The 15,603-nt window shown below is 32.7% G+C and overlaps 1 protein-coding gene across 1 annotated transcript; it reads right to left on the bottom strand.

Moving 5' to 3' along the window:
* Window positions 1–375: 375 nt before the first annotated feature.
* On the bottom strand, window positions 376–10,445 carry LOC143052643 (uncharacterized). Its single transcript, XM_076225709.1, has 6 exons — window positions 10,247–10,445; window positions 6,843–7,037; window positions 5,752–5,884; window positions 4,717–4,965; window positions 4,105–4,215; window positions 376–993 (listed from the first exon to the last, which is right to left on the bottom strand). Exons 1-6 carry the CDS (start codon window positions 10,278–10,280, stop codon window positions 915–917), a joined length of 801 nt encoding a protein of 266 aa, XP_076081824.1. The 5' UTR covers window positions 10,281–10,445; the 3' UTR covers window positions 376–914.
* Between the last annotated feature and the right edge of the window lie 5,158 nt (window positions 10,446–15,603).

Raw genomic sequence — 15,603 nt, 5'->3', positions numbered from 1 at the left:
TTTGGCCCAGCAGTTTCAGAGGAGAAGCTTTTTTTTTATAAAAGTTAACAAACGACGACGACGGACGCCGGATTTCAAGTGATTAGAAAATCTAACCTGGCCCTTTCGGTATGATAGTACTCGGAGTTACTGAAAGCAAGTTCAAAGCTAATAAAAGCTTATACAAAAATCGTGTACATCTAAAACTAAAGTATTGGTTAAAATACTCCCAGCATCCATTGCAATCCAGTACAAAGATGTGACTGTCATTAATAGTCGAGGAAAAACGTGACCTTGATTTGTGTAATTTTAAAATAAGGGTTACGGCAGATTGCCCTGATACACCTCAGTTTATACGTATAATTTTAATAAAACTACCAGAAAACTAACAATATCTTTGTAAACAAGTTTTTAATTAAATTATATCCGAGAACCAGCTCTCAAGACATTAAGCATGTCGTTTGGAGTCATGCATGCAGATGTGTGATACAGGCGTGTTTAGAAATTTTTCAGTCATTGCGATAGCTGCAACCTGAAACCTTTATATTAGTTAAATTAAACACAATTTCTTAAATATATAGTATCTAATAGTAGGTTGGAGATGCATTCGTATAAAACTAAACTCCTTTCTCGTGTTCATATTTATTTACACTTACATATTTGACTTTGTGAAAAATATAATCATAAAACTAGAAATAATTAAACTGCATAGGTCATTGATGTAAAAAATTTACTTATAAATACTTTTTTCCAAGACAAATGGCATCACATAATATATGCCTAACACAAGACGATTTCATCACACGTTAAACATATATCCATTTAATGTCTCATTTCTTTGAAAATAAACTTATTCAGACGCATATACTGTTAAGTGAGATCTTATATATGGGAGACTATCACTGCGATAGAATACGCCGGGGAGTTTTCGAAAATCAAAATGGCGTCTGATCATCTTCCGGTAACTCAAATACTGGCGCATTATTTGGATTGATTCGTGGTATTCTTCCATACCTAAAATATCAATTAAATAAGTGTCAGTTAACTTTTAAATGAGATTTTCAATACATCTGCAACAACTTATCTTAAAATATTTTATACATTATTAAATGCTGAAAACGGTCGTGATATTATGATGCATTGGCATAATAATTCGTATTCAGTCATTACTATTCCAGGATATTCATTTTCAATCCCTGTCAGAATATCAAATAGTTGTTCTCTAAGGAAAGAATATTGCCATAATTAATGTATTTAATTACTGCGATGTCTAACCACAAAGCGCTTATGACGCACCAGTCTTATTTTGGCCACTTAAGTTGTCTGTTTTTAATTGACCAATCGTTATTATATATAACAACCACTGGATATTTTACTATTTCTGTTTAAAATACATTTGAAAATCATTAGGGGGGGGGCAAGGGGTTTAACTGTTATGCTGTTATGGGGCATTTTAATTCTTTGTTATCTGTTATTCTGAAAATATATTTACTGTTAGCTGTTATTGTCATATTCTTTGTTAGCTGTTATAGGACTATTATCTATTTTGTTATCTGTTATTGTGAGAATCTATTTGCTGTTAACTGTTATTGAAGATTGGAATGTTAGCATTTTGACAGCCAATCTTCCGTAGAAATTGAAGATAATTGAAAATTGTAATTTGAATGGATAATAGTCTCATTGGCACGCTTACCACATCTTCTTACAATGTATATCTATCGGGGTCTTTCTACTGGTAATATCGGGTGGCCCTGTATTTGCAGAAGAATTGCTCGTTCACTATTTTGTGGATAAATTAGGCAGTTAGTTTTCTCCTTTGAATTGTTTTACATTACTTTAAAGTGGTATGGGTTTGAATTATGGCTTTGGGAATTATACAACATCTTTTTTCTTTTAGCATTTATATTACAAGTGCTACATTTACTCCCTCTCTTTTCATTTACATGAAAGAGAACCCTGACCACCATATTTTTAAAAGCTTTTTAACTGCTTCACATGGCGAAAATTGAAGCTCAGAAACCATTGATGCAAATAAAGATGTCACGGTCTTCAGTTTAATTTTTCGACAAATACCTTTTTAAAAATCCTACAGCTTCTACAATGCTGTACCCAAATTTTCCATATTCTATAATTTCACATAAGATGCATGATTGGTGTTTCACTTGGTGTCATCTAAATTTTCACTAGGTCCAATTTCTATTATATTATCAGAATTGTCACATGAGTCAATTTCGATTATCAGAATAACCATAACTGGCATGCGTGTGTCAGTTACATGTCCTGTCTCCATTGATCTGGGTATTTTTGTATTTTATAAATAAGTTTCATCATGAGGTATTAAATAAAAAAAATATATTGTGCATCAATGTTTTTTTTATTACTTGTAAAGCACAAATGTATATATATTGTGGAGCAGGATCTGCTTACCCTTCCGGAGCACCTGAGATCACCGCTAGTTTTTGGTGGGGTTCGTGTTGTTTATTCTTTAGTTTTCTATGTTGTGTCATGTGTCCTATTGTTTTTCTGTTTGTCTTTTTCATTTTTAGCCATGGCGTTGTCAGTTTGTTTTAGATTTATGAGTTTGACTGTCCCTTTGGTATCTTTCATCCCTCTTATATATTGCTTTTCAGAAATAAAAAATCTAAAAATCAAATTGATAATAAAGTGTCACTGGCTGCACTACTTTCAAAAATTAACTTGATAAAAAAACCTAAATCATTAAAAATTGATCCCTCAAATGCCCTAGATTGAAAATATCCGTATATCAAAAACAGAAACTAGTAATTTCGTTCAGAAAAATTCAACATCCATACTATAACTTATTTTACAAGTTACGGAAAAAAATCAACCAAGGCAGAACTGCCTCAACGGCCAAAACGTCTTGTTTACACAAATTACAATTTTCTAGGTCCATACCACAAGTTATATACTAAGATCTACGAGTCATCTAATGGATTGGTACTGGACAGATTTATTTTCATATTTCATTTACTGTTATCTGTTATTGTCCCTTTTCAATTCCTTGTTATCTGTTTTTCACCAAATCAATTCACTGTTTTGCTGTTATGGGAACCCCCCTTGCCCCCCCCCCCATCATTGTGTGGCAAATCGAATATTCAACGTATTTCCACGATAAGCTTGAACAGATGTATGTTCTGTACTGTTTAGTGGAACCAAGCAAAAGAAACATGTTTGCAAACCGAACTAAGGCTATATGCATTCATTATTCAACATGAGAAAAATAATCTATAGAAACATAACCACTAATGCATTGTTCCATAACCTACTTTTTTAAATTTTACATGTCAAGCATTTATAGCTACTCATGATCAGTCAGTTAAAAAAAGTGGCAGTCGTTTATTTCAATACTACAACTAATTCAGACTTGGTGTGACACATTCAACATACTTATAAATTGTATATTCCCTGTAGTACAAAACATTTACAATATAGCAATTATACCATCCTATCTTATTTATCAACCAAAAGAAACTTTTTAAACGGTGTTCTACAGTGAGCGCTAGGTTCTTATGTTTTTATTGATCTTTATTTGATAACAAAATGTCCCAGATCTTTTACTATCTTTGGCAAAGTTACAGCTATGTGCTAGAACTATCTTGTATAACTGACTATAGGATATTGGTTACTTTTCTTATTGTTTCAGTGCATGGTTGTCGTCTGTTTAATATGTGGTTAATAAGTGTTTCTCGTTTTTCGTTTTTATATAGATTAGACCGTTGGTTTTCCCGTTTGAATGGTTTTACACTAGTCATTTTTGGAGCCCTTTATAGCTTGCTGTTCGTTGTGAGCCAAAGCTCCGTGTTGAAGGCCGTACCTTGCATGACCTATAATGGTTTACTTTTATAAATTGTTACTTGGATGGAGGGTTTGGCACACTCATACCACATCTTCCTTTATCTATTTACGGTTGCCTATGATTGATAACATCCACTTTCTTGGAACTTTTGTTGGTAGATGTCTCACTGGCAACCATTTCACATCTCATCATTTCTAGATTTTGTTTAAAATATGTACTTTTTTCATAATATATGTTCTTTAAGACCGGATCCAAATAAGGGATTATATACATGTATGACAGACTAAAATACTTTAGAAAAGAATTACCTTTCATAATCATAATTATTCATGGCCTTTATACTACGATCGCTCCACCGTCTATCCACAGGTTCGTGACAGTTCGTATTCGTGTGACAACATTGTCGTTCATCTGGTGACCTGTAAGGGAACAAGTTTATAAGATATAAAATTGAGAATGGAAATGAGATATGTGTCAGAGACAACAACCCGACTAAACAGCAGAAACCAGCCGAAGGCCACCAATGGATCTTCAACACAACTTGAAAATCCCGCACCGGAGGCGGGCTTCAGCTGGCCCCTAAACAAACGTGTGTACTAGTTCATTGAAAACAGACGCCATACTTATCTTCAAAACATATTACATGAACTTAAATTTAAAAGCATACAAGACTAGCAAAGGCAGAGGTTCCTCGTGTTTACATCAAACAAAATCTAACTACAGATTTCTTTTTCTTCTTCGGAAAATAAGTTACTTTTAGATGCTATCGGTAAGGAACTTTTCAGTTGATATATTTGCCATTTAGAACCGATAAATTGTCATTATGTATTTGTTTTCAATGAACAAATATGGAACACAAGACATTTCTTAGGTAAAGACGCACTATAACCGATTCCTACTTGTGTAAGCATTATCCTTACCCAGTACTCCATGGTGCATCGTAGTCAGCCTCGCTTTCAAGAGTACTTCCGGTTGATCGCGAATGACTTGATAAACGAGGACGGGGTTGTTGGTAATACGCAGGGTTTATAAATGTCTCAAATGGTCTAATGATTCCAACCTCTGACCCGTCCTCTGCAACACTAATGACAGCGGGAGGATGATCTTTTATATCGTGAACATATGTCATAGAATCAACTGACTGTGTCCCTAAGCCGTCTGTTCTTCTCCTGAAATTAAAATTAAATCTGAAACTATTGAAACAATGCATTTGCAAGCCATATATTGCAGCTGATATTACTCCCTCATGGCGTGGTATGAATTATACCATGAAAACTATTTTTATTGGTAAATTTGGTCTTTCGTTGTATTGCCTAGATAGCAGCGCTTTTTGTGTAACTCTGCATGATTAACGCCAGCAATATTGAAACGCATACCATTTTTAAAAAGACTATCACAGAAGCGTCTTTAATTTAAATTTGTTAGCCCTTATGTACAATCCTAAAACTAATTGCTAGCTTTCTAAATTTTGTCCAATGTGCATACTAAAACAATCTTAAACTTTGAATGAATTATGTTTACATTAAAAAGACCGTTTAATTTAAACAACAGTAGTTGCTTGGCTATGCATGCATCACCCGCCATATCAATCCACACGTCGTCAAATGTCGCAATCGGAAATAGGACATTCGGTAAAATCACAGATCAGACGACTACACTGCATAGTACCTACAGAGATAGAGAAATGGTCTAAAATTGTCGGTATTGCTTTTTGAAGTCTCTGTTGAATTTTTTCACGACTATGCCTTAGACTGGTCGATTCCGAGCTTGACATTTTTAAATATAACTGTTATTGTTGAGAAGACTGTATGCTGTCCGCTAGATTGTTTTTTTGTCGTTGTAGTGTCGTTTCATAGACGTATACAATATCTCCTTATATGAATACCATGATGCTCTATAAGCTACAGACTAATTGACATCTCTGTATTTAATAAAAGTATACTGAAACAATTTACCTTCGAAGTTCTTTATCACTAAAACACGTTAGTTTTGCGATCAATATAGTAACAGCAAATAGAAATAATGCCCCACAGGCACAAAATACTCCTATATAAAGTTTTGTAGAGTCTGACATAGCAAATGTTTCATCTGAAAATACAAAAAGTTATGTTTCAATAAAATTACAATTCTTAAAAATCTTATTCTGGCAAAGAACTCGTATACTTATTCTGGAATTATGCTAAACAAAATGTAGAAATTCATTATCACTGAACTAGTATATATTTGTTAAGGGGCCAGCTGAAGGATGCCTCCGGGTGCGGGAATTTCTCGCTAAATTGAAGACCTGTTGGTGACCTTCTATGGTTGTCTTTTCTATGATCGTGTTGTTGTCGCTTTGACACATTCCCCATTTCCATTCTCAATTTTATAACAAAAAATACCGAACTAAGAGGAAAATACAAAACGGAAAGTCCCTAATAAAACGCCAAAATCAAAAGCTGAAACACATTAAACGAATGTATAACAATTGTCACATTCCTGACTCGGTAAAGGCATTTTCTTACACAGAGAAAATGTTGGAATAAATTATAGTTAGCTAAACCACTCTCTTGTAAGACAGTCACATAAAATTCCATTATATTGACAACACTGTGTGAAAAAAACAAACAGACATAATATTGTAAACTGAACGTCAAAAATAAGCTTAGCGTTTGTATTAATGTATTCATCTGCTTTATTATATGTATTTAATGACTCGTTTGTAAACATATTTGCATAATATAGTAAAGCAATTGAATATTTAAATAATATCGTGTCAAATTTCAAATAAAACAGGGTTTAAAGATCATGAATGTTCATGTACGCGTGTATACGTGCATCTGATTTTTTTATTTGTATTGTTTGTTTGTTCGTTCGTTTGTTAGAATGATTGTTTGTTTGTTTGTTTCCGACAGAAAATCACTTCCGACATGATTGTTTGGTTTGCAGTGGCTTGTTATAAATAAAAGATTTGTATGAAAATCCAGAAAAAGACAGATTAAAATAGATAATAAATTGCTTTGTAACATTCATTTTGAACAAGATATTTTTGTTGTTACCATTATACCTGTACAATGAGGTTGCGCCTCTACATTCCATTTACCAGAACTTAAGCACGTGATCATATCTCGTCCAATCAATTTATAGTCTTCAGGACACGTGAGGTATACTTTCTGTCCAACCGTTCTCTGCGTCGTACTCAATAGAGCATCTGGTGTATGTGAAGTGTTGGTTCTTGGAAGAAATCGAAAATCTATGCATTCTATAAAAAATAAGAGTGAAATTTGAGACTAGAGCAAATGTTGATGTCTGTAAAGATATGTTGTAGTTCGCCCTTGACATACAAGCAGGGGAGTGTGCAGAAATTGTACTTGTTTGATTTTGAAAAGCCAGTCAAATGTCTGTTATTCAGTTGGTGTCGTTTATTTTCTGTAAATCATATTTGTTTTTCGCTCATTGCTTTGTTCATAAATTATGCCGTCACTTTTTTCGTTTGAAATGTTTACCGTCATTTCGAGGATTTTATAGCTAACTTTGCGGTATGCGTGTTCTCATTGTTGAAGCCGTACGTTGATCATTGTTGTTGAGAGTTGTCTCATTGGTAATAATACCATATTTTCTTATTTTTATAATCAGTAAATTAATAGAAAGCCGGTCAATATATAACTGGCAATGCTTCAGTCAGACATACAAATGAATGGTGCCATACTCCTTTAGATAAACAAAAATAAAACATACATACTCCATAAGTTCTTACCAATGAGATAGGGGCTCATACTTCATTCTTAATGTATACTAACTAAGTTGAATCTAATATTGCCCACGCGTACAAAGTAGAAACAGCCAATTGTACAAGTACTTTAACATGACCTACTTGTCATACCGAATATACATACATACGAACATTTATATTAAGAAATGGAACATGTGTGGTGTAGATATTAATTGTTGAAGTTATAGTTATGTATCGAAACGACATAATAAACTCGCATTAAAAATGTAAATATTTTGTAAAAGCATCAAGTGTTTAAAAGATTTTTTTCATATTTGAGTGACCGAAATGTGTTATCACCAACATTATAATAACTTCCGACCTTGTGATACCGTAATGGGTTGTCAAAGTGGTTTTAAAACGCCCTCAGATATATGTTCAAAAACAGGAAAGCGAACTATATCATGATAAATAGCTTTCTGTTTATTCTAATAGCTTTCTGTTTATTCTCAGTGTTACTATAATAGTGACATTATAAAATGAAAAAAAAAAACTATTATCAATTGATATTATATGGTATTTATTCAGGTATATTTTATGTTGATTTAAAAAAAAAATTGTGGGCTTATATCTAGCCTCTGCTGTGTGCTCTTAAATTCATTATTACAATTTATTAGTTTCAAACAACTAAAAAAAATAATACTTGACTATCAAATGGGGGGATGTTCTGGTATTCCCTGGAGATTTGTTCTCCTTAGAACGCAGGGGTTTGTTACTATTTGCATGGGGTTCCTTTGTATAGCAAACCTGGCAAATAGTAACAAACCCCTATGCTTAGACTTGGAAATGTGATGATCTAGCATTCCCCGGATATTACAGCAAAACGTGTGTAGGTTAAGGTTATATCATTGGTTAGCTTACTTGCTAGCTGAAACGTGAAGTATTTATTTGTTTAGGTATACTATCCTCCTTTCGGAGTAGTTTAGTCTTAACAAACAGGTAGATTTATTAAATGTCGCCTAGTCTACTCTCAAAGGAAGGTAGTATATACCCAACCTAGTAATGACTTCACTGTTCAGCTATAGCAAGCAAGCTAACCAAAGTTATTACCTTTACTTACCCACTCAATATTTTTTTGCTGTAAATCTTTATTTTACATTTAGATGCTACATATATAGATGCAGTTTCTTTATTTAAAGGTTAAGCTTGTTTAATAAACCCATTGCAATGCTTTCCGTGTATTTAGTAGTATTGAATGTAGAAAGGAACAGCCTGCCGAGTGATCGGCGGAAGGCCTATTGACATTGTAATCAGTACACGCGCCTGTGTTTACGAACGGTCGACCGTCACAGGCCCTTCTCACCCTCGTTATAAACACTTTAATTATTTACAGGATTGTTTACCACTTCTATAGAGTGTGTCGCATACAAGAAACAACACCCTTGAAAATCAAGGTAAACAAGTAAGTTAAACTTCTAGTCACCGCTATGCATATTTTGAAAAAAAAAAATCATAATCTCCGCTCCTTAATTATTAAACCCTTCGGAGCTTGGTTGTAAAACATGACACAATTATTCACCACAACTTTTAAAAAGGTGTATCAGGTGCAAGGATAATACCCTACAAAGTTAACTTAATTCAACAAATTCACCCCCGTATATATGTAGAGCTAGAAATTAACAGTGTTGGATAATGAAACTTGGCATGATTATTCATTCCTTCTTAAATTATTGGTGTCAGGTATACAAGGGAGAAAACTACACATAGTCGGAAGCCTTTTAATCAGTGGTTGTCGTTTGTTAGTGTGGTTCATAGATGTATCTCATTTCTCTTTTTTGTATAGCTTAGAGCGTTGTTTTTCCTGTTTGAATTGTTTTACACTTGTCATTTTTGGCTCTTAATAGCTTGCTGTTCGGTGTGAGCCAAGGCGCCGTGTTGAAGTTGACCTATAATTGTTAACAGAAAGTTAACTCGCCATCCAAGTCGCAATGTATAGAAAATACATTGCGACTTGGATGGCGAGTTATCTCATTGGCACTCATACCACATCTTCTTATCTATATTTTAAGCCAGGAACAAACTCTTAACTTAGCCTGTTTGAGGTTGAATTAGTGGTGCATCAGAGAAGAAAATGTTTTTCATAGGTATATTAGCTATGTTTGATAATTTGAATTTTAACATCGATGTTTTACTAGTATAAGCTTAGGCATTCCACCAATTCATTGACGGACAAAAATCACACGCTGCTTTAAAGAGTGAACTTGTTACCACCAAAATTCATCTTCCCTTTCTTTAACAACACGCACGTGCTCTACATGACAAAGTTACCTCATTGTGTAGGAATATTGGAAAAAAGCCAAGCCTGTTCCTGTTAAATTTGGCTTGTCGGGACCTAACTATGTATAAGGTATTTTGTTTTCATTGTTGAAGAACCTTTACTAGAAGCTGCTTTAATTTATGTCATTTAGTCTCTGGTGGAAAGTTATCTTATTGCCAAGCATACCACCTCCTTAAATTTCAATATTAACTAGTAACTTTTTTTCTTATCAAAATGAAATTGTAAGAATTGATGCCTCTTGATTAATTATATTAATAAGAAGATGTGATATGATTGCCAATGAGACCATCTCTATCTAAGTCACAATGAAAAAAAAAATGTCTGAATGATCTTTTCCTATTCTATACATACTGTAGAAGCTATACCAAGTGCACGTTATATATTTGCAACATTTACTTAACGCACATCAACACACACTTACCCATATTTGTAATTTGTTCCATGGTATCACCCATATTTGGTTTGGTTTTGTATTGGTACTATAAATTTTGATAGAAACGGTAAATTCAAATTGGATCAATTAGTTTTAGGACACATGCGCCATTCAACTTTGATCTGTGGTTTTGTGTAGGTCTGTTACTGTCAAATTTCAAAACCTGCAATGCATAAATACTTAATATTTGTTCATGTTTATCTTTACAGAAACAGAAAGTATCATGATTTAAGTATATTTTCGATCTATGAGTTTGAATGTCCATTTAGTATCTTTCGCCAGCAAAACGGCACTTAGAATTTGAATATTTCTCTTGTTTTTTTTGTTTTTTTTGTTTTATCGGAAATCATGAATAAAAAAAACTCATGAAAGTTTCATTCTTATTCAATATTTATCAGCTTTAAAGAAGTGACCAACATGATTAAATTACACGTTTATATTCCGATACATTATCTACGTAAGACTATCACTTATATCTATCTAAATCTTGTTAATATATACTTACATTGCCTTTAGGGACAAGATATGACAAATATCACATAGACATAAAATTGTGAAAATATTAATAAACAAATTATGGTATACAAAATATTTGCCTTAGAGTCGTTTTATGCATAAATTTCAACATTGTTTACTTTTATTTTTTTAATATTAATATGTTTTGGAAATTAATGCACATACCTAACATGTTTGTGTGATTTATAATATCTGTTATATAATATTGTAATAAAATAACAAAATGTAAAAACAAAGTTTCAGGAGCTTATTGTCGATGTACAAATAAGTTCAAAAGTACCAGTCTCGCGTGGATTTTCGATATAGTCTCATTACATATGAATTTGTCACAAAATAAAACAATTTTGACCAAAAAGATAAATAAAGATATAAAAATTACTTTATAATCGTCGGGAAAAGCACATAGAACTTAACAATTAGCGGTTAAAGACATTTTAAAATTGTACTTAAATAATTCATATTTTTCTTACCTTCCATTGACATTGTCTTCATATCTCAATCCATTTCTTTCTCACCTCAGTTTTCCACGATATATCAATCCCTAAGATCTTCCGGAAGTGCAGTTCGGAACCACAAATATGATTACCGTAAATCGGGTGAAGGATAAAATATCTTACTACTTTTAAAGTTAATAATATATATATTTGAACACTGAAAAGCAATAAATCTTTAATATTTAGCCGAACACTATTTTGATTTCAACAACAAAAACGGTCAAAAACATTTCATGCCACAAATGTCAAGAATTAGAAACGAAGTAGAGCAAATCCCTGTCAGCCATGTCTGTCTTAAGGGGAAGTTGTCGCTGTGACATCACATATATCATGAACCAATTAATCTACATATAACACCTACAAGTACATATATCGTAGTCTAGTCTTCAATTAGGAAAGGAGTTCTCTGTGTCAAGGTGTTGACTTAGTTCACAGTGTATTTAGTTCTTTGTGTCAAGGTTTTGACTTGATGCAATGTGTATTTAGTTCTTTGTGTCAAAGTGTTAACTTGGTGCAAATAGTATTTGTTTTTTGTGTCAATGTGTTGACTTGGTGCAACGTGTATTTAGTTATTTGTGTCAAGGATCTCAAGGTGTTAACATGGTGCAAAGTGTATTTAGTTCTTTGTGTCAAGGTGTTAACTTGGTGCAAAGAGTATTTAGTTTTTTGTGTCAAGGTGTTGAATTGGTGCAACGTGTATTTAGTTATTTGTGTCAAGGATCTCAATGTGTTAACATGGTGCAAAGTGTATTTAGTTCTTTGTGTCAAGGTGTTAACTTGGTGCAAAGAATATTTAGTTTTTTGTGTCAAGGTGTTGACTTGGTGCAATGTGTATTTAGTTCTTTCTGCCAAGGTGTTAACTTGGTGTAAAGTGTATTTAGTTCTTTAGGCATGTCAAGGTGTTGAGTTTTAAAATGCAAAGTGTATTTAGTTTTTTGTGTCAAGGTGTTGAATTGCTGCAAAATGTATTTAGTTCTTTGTGTCAAGGTGTTAACTTGGTATAAAGTGTATTTAGTTCTTTGTGCATGTCAAGGTGCTGACTTTTAAAATGCAAAGTGTATTTAGTTTTTTGTGTCAAGGTGTTGACTTGCTGCAAAATGTATTTAGTTCTTTGTGTCAAGGTGCTAACTTAGCGTACAGTGTGTTTAGTTATTTGTGTCAAGGTGTTGACCTAGTTGAGTGTAATAAGTTCAATTTGCGGTGAACACTGCCCTATATTCAAAAGATGTGGTATGATTACCAAGGATACAACTCTCCACAAGATACCAAATGACACAGACATTAACAACAGTTACTATAGGTTACCGTACAGCCTTCAACAATGAGCAAGGCCCATACCGCATAGTCAGCTATAAAAGGCCACAAAATGACAAAGGTAAAACAATTCAAACGAGAAAACTAACGGCCTAATTTATGTACATAAACATGAACGAAAAACAAATATGTAACACATCAACAAACGACAACCCCTGAGTGAAAGGCTTCTTACTTACACATACATACATAATGGGACGAGGTTAAACCTGTAAGTGGGAACCCAACCCTCCCCATAACCTGAGACAGTGGTGTAACAGTACTACATAAGAACGAACTATATATAAAAATCAGTTGAAAAAGGCTAAACTCATCAGATGGATACAAATAGAAATACATCTAACTGAAACACAGAGTGAACGTGGCCGAGTATTTGTATATCCTAATAACAAAAATACACCAAGTACAGATCTGAGAGTACTCGCAGTTACTGACAGCTAGTTCAACTAATTGAAAATTATCCTGCATCTAAAACGAACTTAACAATCAATACTATATGCATTCATGTTGCTTAGGATTGGGGATCGTTTATAAAGTGCTAGAAATGAATTAAGATTAATTGTACCAAGGTCTAAAACATAAACTTTAAGGTGGTACCCAACACTTTCACTAAAATTAATTTGGCTCGTTTAATTTTCATAAAATTTTGACAAAGTATTTACTTTGACCCTTTAACAAAAATATAAAAAATTCAAAAAATTTGAACCAAGCGTTTTATCAGAAAAATTACACTGGTTATATAGCAGTTTGACAAACACTAATTTTGATCATTGAGAAGCTTTATATTGCCTTCACAAGGCAACGTAATTAAAACGTTTAGCTGATATTACAGAGTTATCTCCCTGTAGTGTTAGGTACCACCTTAAATTCAGAAACGCTTGAGATATTTTTTTAACAGTTGCCACCTGATAGGTGTCTCAAAACAACAAGAACCTACTAAGACCCTGAATCGTTCATTTTTTTTATTGCGCTTGATTGAGACAAAAAGGAGACATATGTTTGCTGTTGTTCGCGTCGGCGACGGTGGCGTCAACAGTGTATGAGTTTGAGTTTATGTCAGTTTATGGGGAACAACTAGTAGATGATGTATGGTATTTCATTTGGTATGCAGTTATGCAGTTGTATAAAACTTGCACATCTATATCTACAAGTAAATATTGTAGCCTTAAACAATTATCTTAAGCAAGGAAAATTGGTTTATTGAAAAAATAATGTTTTCTAAAAAAATATTTCAAAGAGCGTACGCCTGCTGGAACCCCTGTCTTCAAGGCAACTAATAGAATGACTATTAAAGTTAACTTTTACGTAATACAAATATCTACCCAATCCATGCTGCCTCAGGTTTGATTTTCTTTTCTTTTTTAACATTATGATTATTTTTTATTATACTTTATTGAATGATTCAAAATATCATCTTTAGGTCCTTGTCAATATTTTGTTGATGTACTATGGAATTACTTACTATGATTATTTATATATGTATTGTTTGCCACTAAACACATTACACAAAAAACAACATTTGCACATCATCTCATTTCCATGATAATTATTGTTTGGCCATCACTTCAATATATAAATTTGTTTATTAAAGTGTCACATATTGATTGCCATAAAACGGGCGCACTACGTTTGCGCGCATTTGGGGATTAAAATGTGTTACGTTTGCGCGCATGGGTACTGATACTTGTAAATAATTGAACAAATTAATAAATGAATAAGTATTATTACCTGTATTTTACCTGAGTTCACCTGTCAAAAATGTAATCAAAAGCTGCGCGCAAACGTAATGATTTTTGCGCGCAAATGTAATGGTAATGCGCGCAAACGTAATGCACCGCATAAAACATATACAACAATTATAATATTTACACATAAAACAATCAATATCCAGCCATAAATACTGACTTATGAGACACTAACAGTATAAAACTTTATACAATTAATGATCAATAGTTAAAACAACTAAATATTACTCATTATAATTGTTTCTTATACTATATCGTAGTTCTTATACTTAAGAAATAATTCATGGAAGCCATAGATTGTTGGCTGATCTTTTTTACTCCCTGTTATAATAGATAAAGCTCAAATATCTTAATAAATCTGTAGCTTGCATGGGTTATTTCGTGAATAACCGCTAGAAAAAACTGTTAAATTCTTCTAATTCTCAAACCCAATATTTGCCATTTTTAATTTACATGATTTTCTCGTAAGCTTCCGTCAAATCCAAAGTTGACATTTCGTAACTAAGGAGCCGCCATTTTGACTTGCTGAAATTAGTATGCAAATAATGCAATAGAATAGAAAATAAAACAAAACCTACCTCAAAAATCAGTTTTAATACAATATCATACGAATTTCGATGATTCACGTAACAGAAAACTTTCAACTTTAGCGGTTTCATTTGTATGACGTCATGTTTTGAAATCGGACTTAAATGCGCCAAAAAAATTAATAGACTTTCGCGGAATTTTATTTTATTTTTGTTTTGTTGATTTCTCAGAGCTCTTGTGCATTACTGCTTTTTATTATGCATTCGAATAAGAATAACAGTTATTTTGTTTTTTTTTAATTGCACTTTTAAAATCAATAAAATCGGCCAAGGGTCTGCAAATAGGTTCCAATACATGTAGATTTACGTGGGAAGTATATTGTAACAGCCATTATCATTTATATCTCTGAGTCTGCGCTAAGTATAGATATATCGAGAATTTTATCACAGTGTTGTTTACAAAGCGAAAGAAGCACGTCATATTAGAATTGTAAAATTTCTTATATCAATTAGATTTAAAAAACAAATTAAAAATCTGAATATATAATAATTTCTTGACTATGGTTAAAATTGACGTATACAATGTAATATAAAGCTTAAAAATTATTGCCTGTATTAAAATTTTCTACTGGTAGAAATATTTACGTTAAAGAACAGTTGTAAATTCTGATTAAAATATATTTGTTATGAAAATAATTTTCTTCGAATAAAAAACTTATGTAATATTTTACACAAATAGTGTTGGATAC

The sequence above is a fragment of the Mytilus galloprovincialis genome, chromosome 11 (assembly GCF_965363235.1).
Source record: "Mytilus galloprovincialis chromosome 11, xbMytGall1.hap1.1, whole genome shotgun sequence".
NCBI lineage: Eukaryota > Metazoa > Mollusca > Bivalvia > Mytilida > Mytilidae > Mytilus > Mytilus galloprovincialis.
The sequence above is the reverse complement of the archived record's forward strand: the minus strand, read 5'-3'. Positions and strand labels throughout refer to the sequence as shown.